The sequence below is a fragment of the Macaca fascicularis genome, chromosome 6 (assembly GCF_037993035.2).
Source record: "Macaca fascicularis isolate 582-1 chromosome 6, T2T-MFA8v1.1".
Lineage (NCBI taxonomy): Eukaryota > Metazoa > Chordata > Mammalia > Primates > Cercopithecidae > Macaca > Macaca fascicularis.
This window is the reverse complement of record NC_088380.1, coordinates 80,336,450-80,345,000: the sequence shown is the minus strand read 5'-3', so window position 1 is coordinate 80,345,000 and position 8,551 is coordinate 80,336,450. Positions and strand designations below refer to the sequence as shown.

At 46.9% G+C, this 8,551-nt stretch overlaps 1 protein-coding gene across 1 annotated transcript; it reads right to left on the bottom strand.

The window, feature by feature from the left end:
• Positions 1-3,119: 3,119 nt before the first annotated feature.
• On the bottom strand, positions 3,120-3,626 carry LOC102135705 (U1 small nuclear ribonucleoprotein C-like). The gene has a single exon (XM_045393429.3). The coding sequence runs from the start codon at positions 3,597-3,599 to the stop codon at positions 3,120-3,122; it is 480 nt and encodes a 159-aa protein (XP_045249364.2). The 5' UTR covers positions 3,600-3,626.
• Positions 3,627-8,551: the final 4,925 nt, after the last annotated feature.

Here is an 8,551-nt window from a genome sequence, read left to right as displayed (position 1 = left end):
TCCTTTGAAACATAACAAAGGTCAGTTGAAGGCAGATTAAAAACAAACATTACTCTGACAAAAGGGGTGGTGAGCATATGGATTTCACTAAGATACATCCCACTTCCTTTTATGGGAATGACGTGTAATAAAACAATATATGTTATGAGATTCTTCTTGGTGATGTATAACTGTTATGGTAGGAAATTCTAGAAAACCATCTGAGGACTCAGTGATCAAATAAAACCTGGGCTAGCAGCTCCCAGTTCAGAGCTCCATAAAAAATATCTTGGAACCATATATAGCATTGCATGACTGACAGAGGGCTTTGCCCTGTGATATCTTATCAGATCTTTATAATAACTCTACGAACAGATTTTGCTCTCCTTATTTTATAGAAGGATAAATAAAAGCTCAGAGAGGTGCCCCAAATTGCCCTGCTAAATGTAGAGTTGGTTCTAAAATCTAGTTTCATTGCTACAAATTCTGAGCCCGGTTCATCAGACCAGCATTAGAAATACAAATTCTATGGTCCCAAATCCCAGTGATTCCAGTTATCGGTGGGGCCAGGAATTTCTTTTTTTTTTTTTTTATGTCCTAGGCAGCTTGGGGAATTCCTGCATGAAATCACACAGGTTATTTATTATCTTTGATTTTAAAATGAGGAGCAAATTGGAAATAGGAATTTAATGGACAGCTAAAAAAAGGAGCTCCATGGCTTTGAAAGGGGAGGAAACAGGAAGCCTGCTTCTGACTAAGAGGATGGCCCGGAGCACTCCAGGTAAACACAGCATTTGTCCTCATACATCCAGAGTCGAATGAGAATACTAGCTAACACTTCAAAGAGTTTCCTACAAGCTTGGCACTATTCTAAGCACATCCATACATAATTTCATCTTACCCTCACGAGAAACTGAGTTTTTCTGTCTCCATTTTACAGATGAGGAACCTGAAACACAGTTTCTTGTCCAAGGCCAACTGTTTGTTCAAGGTGGCCAGCGAGTACTGCTGGTCCCACTAAACAAAAGAAATTCACCAACTGGCTGAGGGATGTTCAGACAAACAGAATGGGTCGGCGATGAGAAGACGCTGGGAAAGGCAGGACTCCCATGGTTGAGAGCAAGAAAGACCCACGGTGCTTGCACACCTGGGGCTGCCTCCCTCCTTCCATCCCAAGAGCTGAGGAGGGGCCTCCCTCCTGTCTACAGCTCATCCTTCCACTGTGCTCCAGCCACATGTCCTCTGTTTTGTTGTTGTTGTTATTTGTTTTGTTTTATTTTGTTTTGTTTTTTTGAGGCGGAGTCTCACTTTTTTGCCCAGGCTGGAGTGCAGTGGTGCCACCTCGGCTCACTGCAACCTCCGCTTTCCGGTTTCAAGTGATTCTCCTGCCTCAGCCTCCCAAGTAGCTGGGATTACAGGCATCCGCCACCACGCCAGCTAAGTTTTGTATTTTTAGTAGAGATGGGGTTTCACCATGTTGGCCGGGCTGGTCTTGAACTCTTGACATGATCTGCCCACCTCGGCCTCCCAAAGTGCTGGGATTACAGGCCTGAGCCACCGTGCCCGGCCACCCTCTGGTCTTTAGCAGAGCCTTCACGTCACAGATTCCTGGGCCCCTTTTTCCTCTGTCCTTATCGTCTCCCTTGACTGGTTCTTTCCTAGCAATCGATGAACAGTTCTACTTTTTAATAGCCTTTCCCCTCAACCTCACATACCTTATATCTCCTAAAACTAATTTTATCTGTTCCCTGACTCCAAATCTCAGTTAATGACATCAGCATCCACTGGAATGCCTAAGCCGGAAATGTAGGCATCATTCTCGATTCCTTCCTCCCAACATTTTCTCATCTGGTTCATCTCTAGTCTTGTAAATACTACCCTATAAACACCTCTCCAATTCTCCCCCTTTTCTCAACTGTCTCCACCTTCAGCCACCATCCTTCTCTCCAGGGTCAGCCCAGTGCCGTCTGGACTACTCTCTCCTCTTGCAGAGTTGCCAGCCTCCCCTACCTTCCATTCATGGATTCTCTGCACAGCACCCAGAGTCAACTGCATAGACAAAGTCACCTCTGCCACTGTCCTGCTTCATACCCTGCAGTGCCTCTGCCTTGCTCCCAAAAGCCTTTGGTGACATAATTCTGCTCACCTCTCCAGCCTCATTTCCTCCTCCCCCCAGGAACCCTCTTCCCTGCCACCACCCAGTTGAGCCAGTTCTTCTCACTCTTCTGCCATCAATTTGGATGTCACCTGGCCTAGGACGTCTCTTTCAACCTCTCCTATACACATAGATCCAGAGCTTCCGCTAGTAGCATTTATCTCACCATAATTATAGTTGTTGACCTATCTAATTTTTTTTAATTAACTGAGCTGTTTATTATTTTAACCAATAAAAGCTCTATAAGTACTAGATTTAGTCCTACACAAGATGACTTTACTAATAAAAGGAGGATGCGGATGCCCAGAGAGATTTACCATATAGCTAAGGAAAAAGAATCTCACGCAGAGGACATCCTGAAGAGATAATGAGCTAGAGAAACAGAACTGGAATGTTTCATTTCTTTTATAATACACAGAGAATACAGAGGGGAGGAAAAAGGGAGCACACTTTTTTTTTTTTTTTTTTTGAGACGGAGTCTCGCTCTGTCTCCCAGCCTGGAGTACAATGGCCGGATCTCAGCTCACTGCAAGCTCCACCTCCCGGGTTTACGCCATTCTCCTGCCTCAGCCTCCCGAGTAGCTGGGACTACAGGTGCCTGCCACCTCGCCCGGCTAGTTTTTTGTATTTTTTAGTAGAGACGGGGTTTCACCGTGTTAGCCAGGATGGTCTTGATCTCCTGACCTCGTGATCTGCCCGTCTTGGCCTCCCAAAGTGCAAGGATTACAGGCTTGAGCCACCGCGCCCGGCCGGGAGTACACTTTTAACTAAACGAGTTGACAATTTTATTTTCACATTTCCCAATACAAATGAAAACTGCATCTTTTCTGTCCCACTTCTCCCCTCCAAAACTATTCTGTTTGATAGGACAAGGGAGCAAGACTTCCTTATACTGTTTAGAAAACCCAGCATCACAGCAGCATGATCTCCTGGTGAAGCAGAACAGGTAATATAAAACTGATATAATGAGCCCTCCCCGCTATCCTTATCTGTCTGGTCGAGTCATTCTGGGCCAAGTGGGCACCATCATGGGACAGGCAGGAGGTCTCATCATTGGGGGTCCAGGCATCATTGGCCTGTGGCCTCCCATAGGCGGCCTCATTCCAGGAGCAGGGCCCACTGGTGTCATACCAGGAGGAGGAGGGCCCATCATTGGCATCATGGGAGGACCCCTCATATGGGGTGCTGGCATCACACCAGGGTGAGGAAGACTCAGAAGACTAGGAGGAGGTAGTATCATTGCTCCTGCAGGAGGAGGAGCAAAGGATGGAGCAGGAGGTATCTTTCCTTGTTGAAATGCAGCCGTTGTTTTGTCAATCAGGCTCTGAGCCTGCTCTTCCATCCATTTCTGGTAGTAGTCTTTCACATTCTCTTTGTGTTTCCTACCACTGTGGTGTGTCTTTCCCACAGATGGAGAGTCATGGGTGAGGTATGTATTGCAGTAGTCACAATAAGACTTGGGCATGTTGCTCTGCAGGCCATTGGCCACTCCATTCCATGACACCCAGAAATGACCAACTTGTCTAATTTTACTAAAGCAAAGCTCTAGCTCCTTGAGGATGGGGACTGTTTTAAGTTTGTCTTAATTATCTGTACATCTTTTCACTGTATCTGGCATTCGACAAAACCTTAGTAACTATAAGTTGAATGAAAGAATGACCCAGCAAGACCATGAGGAGTGGCTAGAAGCTCATCAGAAGGATTTGAGTTTCAGAATAGAAAATGTTTTCCTCATTAAGGGGCCAGGCTGGTCGCAGAGGTGGACTGAAAGTGTGCAGAGGGAGCCCCCGAGAGCTGACTCACGCTTGCTGAACACCAGTGCTGTGCTAGCCTCTGTTGCTGTTAATTATTTTTTCTTACACATCATAGGAATCCTTTAAGGTAGATTCTGTTTTTGTTTCCACTTTAAAGACAAGAAAACTGAGGCCCAGATTTGCTGAAAGTCACTTAGTGGCAATGCTAAGATTCAAATTGTCTATACACCTTTCTCTGAGCTACAATAAGTCTGTAGTTTTCTTTTGCAGGTTCTTTGATAAGACTCGCCTTGAATCTTTAGGAAACTGCCTACGACTTCATATGCAGAGAAAAAACTAGCAAACAGCTTGGAAAAAGAGCAAATTTCCCACCAGACTTGGGACTGTCATGCTAGAAGTTTGGGTGTTTTTGCTTAATATTTAGATAAATTCAGATTCAGTGATTATGAAATTTGAGAGCTGGAAGTTATCTTAGAAATCTTTGAGTCCAGTTCCTTGAACACCTGAAGGGGCCAGTGACTTGCTGAAGGCCACTCAGCTACTGGTGGAACCAGAATTGAAACACTGGGTCTCTCTCTGACCTTTCTGCAGAGCTATGCATGTTTTGCCTTTTTGGTGCTTGATTTTGCTTATTGGAGTCTCTTGGTAAAACATCTCTCTTAAAACTTCAAACTGAGTGGGACGCTGTAGCTCACACCTGTAATCCTAGCGCTCTGGGAGGCGGAGGTGGGAGGATTGCTGAGGCCAGGAGTGCAAGACCGGCAAAGGCAACATAGTGAGACCCCATCTCTACAAAAAATTTAAAAATTAACCAGCCGTGGTGGCATGCACTTGTGGTCCCAGCTACTCAGAGGCTGAGACAGGAGGATTGCTTGAGCCCAGGAGGTCAAGGCTGCAGTGAGGTGTAATTGTGCCACCGCACCCCAGCCTGGATGACAGAGTGAGACCCTGTCTCTAAAAGACAAAACAAAGTAAAACCTTCAAACTGCACACTGCTTTGTCAAAGAAAGAATTTCAACTTTGCCGAATGGCCAGATGTGGTGCAACAGTGGGCCTGGACCCGCTGGGACCAGGAAGTTTAGGGGTGCCAGAGAGCTCAGGGTGAGTTGGGGTTGAGATGATGAGGGAAGCCCAGGAAGAAACATGCTGGAAGTGGGGCCTTCCTTTCACAAACATGAGGAGAAAACATATGGGGATTTCAGAAGGATTTCAGAAAGTTTTCTTGAATGCATACCAGATACTAGGAACTGGAGAAATTGCCCTCAAATGCTTACAATCCAGAAAGGCAGTAGATGTGAGTAAAGTCATGAGATGGGATGAAAATATAAAGGGAAAATACTCAGACAAGATGAGGGTGTGAAGGATTTTGGATTTTGCCCGGGAAAGTGAAGGAAGTTTTCCTGAAGGAAATGGACTCCTGAGTTGGGCCTTGGAGGAAAAATAGAAAGAAGAGAAAGTAGGCTTTTTTTTTTTTTTTTTTTGAGACAGGGTCTGGCTCTGTTGCACAGGCTGGAGTGAAGTGGTGTGATCCTCTCACCTCAGCCTCCCCAGCAGCTAGGACCACAGGTGTGCACCATCGTGCCTGGTTAATTTTTTGATTTTTAGTAGAGACGAGGTCTCACTGTTGCCTAGGCTGGCTCAAACTCTTGGGCTTAAGTGATCCTTGCACCTCAGCATTCCAAAGTGCTGGGCTTAGATGCTTGAGCCACAGCAGCCCGCAGCCAGAAGTAGACGATTTCAGACAGAGGGAAGAACAAGGGGAAAGTTGGAAGGGCTGGCAGGGCATGATATAAATCAGACCTGTGGTTCTCAAAGTGTGGTACCTGGAACAATAGCAACTGCATGACCTGGGAAAGTGTAAATAATGCAAATGATTGGGCCTCCACTGCAGACCTATAAAACTGGAATTGCTGGGGATGGGTTTTGCACTGTGTTTCATAAGGTCTCTTGGTGACTCTGATGAGCCTTAAAGGTTGAGTCCCAAGCTTGGCACAGTAGCTCATGCCTGTAATCCCAGCACTTTGGGAGGTTGAGGCGGGGATTGCTTGAGCTCAGGAGTTCAAGACCAGCCTTGGTAACATAGAGAAACCTCATTTCTACAAAAAATACAGAAAATTAGCTGGGCATGGTAGTGCACACCTGTAGTCCCAGCTACTTGGGAGGCTGAGAGGGTGAGAAGATTACTTGAATCCAGGAGGTGGAGCCTGCAGTGAGCCACGATCGCGCCATTGTACTCCAGCCTGGGCGACAGAATGAGACGCTGTCTCAAAAAAGAAAAGTGAGGTTGATTTCCACTGAATTTGATAATTTCTAATGGGAGCCTACCTGCTCCCATGGTAGGGCTTTGGGATGGCAGGGACAGGTGTGGACAGAGTGTGGGGCCTATACTCTGTTTCCCACCTTAAATGCCTCATGGCTCCTGTGGCTCTCTGACTCAGTCAAGTGTTATACACTGCACTGTGCGCCTACAGACATAACCTTCCTCTCTCATCTGTGAGGTCCTAGACAGTAGGGCTTCTCCACGATCCTCAGAGCTGACTACACCAGCACCAAGAGTTCCAGAAGCTTCATCATGTCTACCACGCACAGAGCCCTATAAGGGGTCTCTTCTTGGCCTCTCCACCTGCTTTCTGTCCTTTATGACCCCAATGTTACTCTCTCAACCAACCAGTTGTTGAAAATTGACATACACAGCCCTGCTCTTGGCACTGTCTATACCCCTGCCTGGCGTTTTCTCCATCACATGAATCAACATCGAGCCTATGTTTTACTTTTCATTTTCTTTCCTTCCTTCCTTCCTTCCTTCCTTCCTTCCTTCCTTCCTTCCTTCCTTCCTTCCTTCCTTCCTTCTTTCCTTCCTTCCTTCCTTCCTTTCTTTCTTTCTTTCTTTCTTTCTTTCTTTCTTTCTTTCTTTCTTTCTTTCTTTCTTTCTTTCTTTCTTTCTTTCTTCTTTCTTTCTTTCTCTTTCTTTCTCTCTTTCTCTCTCTTTCTTTCTCTTTCTTTTTTTCTCTTTCCTTCCTTCCTTCCTTCCTTCCTTCCTTCCTTCCTTCCTTCCTTCCTTCTTTCTTTTCCTTTTTCTTTCTTTCTTTCTTTTTTTTTTTTTTTTTGAGACAGAGTCTCACTCTGTCACCCAGGCTGGAGTGCAGTGGCCAAACTCGGCTCACTGCAACCTCCGCATCCTGAGTCCAAGTCATCCTCCTGCCTCAGCCTCCAGAGTAGCTAAGATTACAGGCACTCACCACCACGCCTGGCTAACTTTTGTATTTTTAGTAGAGATGGGGTTTCGCCATGTTGGCCAGGCTGGTCTTGAACTCCTGACTCAGGTGATCTATCTGCCTCAGCCTCCCGAAGTGCTGGGATTACAGGCATGAGCCACCACATCTGGCCCACTTTGTTTCTTGTCAGCCATCCCAGCCCCCAGAAGAATGTGAGGCAAAGACTTGTGTTGTTTCTATTTCACCATTGTATTCTCCATGCCAGGACAGAGTGTGACACATATGAGGTGACCTGTTTGTCAGATGAATGAATGGTTTCTATCATGTGACTCTGCATGTGTGGCTTCAGGTAAATTAATTGATTAAGCCAGGAGTTAGTGCCCTTACTCCAAATCAGCTTCCTACCGGTTGGCCCATGTCCTGTGAGGGTGTCTGGCATGAGAGCTCTGTCATGGTGACAGGTGGAAGCCATAAACCCTACTGGTAGGGAGTTCGTGAGACTCTGAGAGGGAAGCTAATAGTAGGATGGGATTGAAGAAAGGCGCCACAGAGAAAAGGCCGCAGAAGCTGTGGCACAGGGGTGGATAGCAGAGACTTTAGTCAGCAGGGACAGAAGCAACGGAAGTAGAGATAGAAAAATGATGAGTCATCCTAATGACAGAGAACTCCAGCCTGATAACCCCAGAGAATGGCTCAGAAACCAGTTGAGATGCAAGGGCTACTGCAGGGCTACTAGAGCTGCTCTAACATCTCAAACCATGTCCTGCATGTCAGCAAAGCCCGGCCTCGTGGCTGGTTTGCTCGCTCTTACTTCTCTGCATATCCTAAAAGCAGCTTGCCATTAACCAAGATAGACCTAGGGGCCTCTGGCCCCTTCAACAAAGTCCCTGGCAGCAAGAGCCCAAGGACCAGCCTGACCCTTGCCTGGTAGGGCCTTCCAGGGACTGGGCTGGGCTGGCCCTCACCTCCCGTGGGGAAGGCACCTGCACAGGGGTGGAAGTTCTCAGGTCAGGTGAGGGCAGATGACCTTGCTCATTCCAGGAAGCAATGCTCAGCTGAGCAGTTTCCCTTCAAAGCATGGCAGTGCTCATGGGAAATCTATGCAATCCCACTTTCAACGTACTCTTTCTCTGTAATGCTGTGGAGAGAAAAGGTCGGAGTGAGGCCTTGTTGCTGAGCCAAGTCAGCAAACAAAATCCCATGTTTGCTGTTCCAGCGTGGCCCTGGAGAGGCTCCTTTGAGGCTGCCGGGGTGAGGTGGGGGAGTCAGAAGGTGGAGCGTGTGCAGGGAGAGGAACATTGCCCCTGTCCTTCCTGCTCTGGGACCTGTTTGTTACTTGGTCTATCACAGGGCCTGGCCCCCTTCCTACTGCCTGCCACTCATTTACTGTCCTGAGTCATTTCCCAAGGACATACTTGGAAAGCTTCCCACCTGTCCAGATACAATTT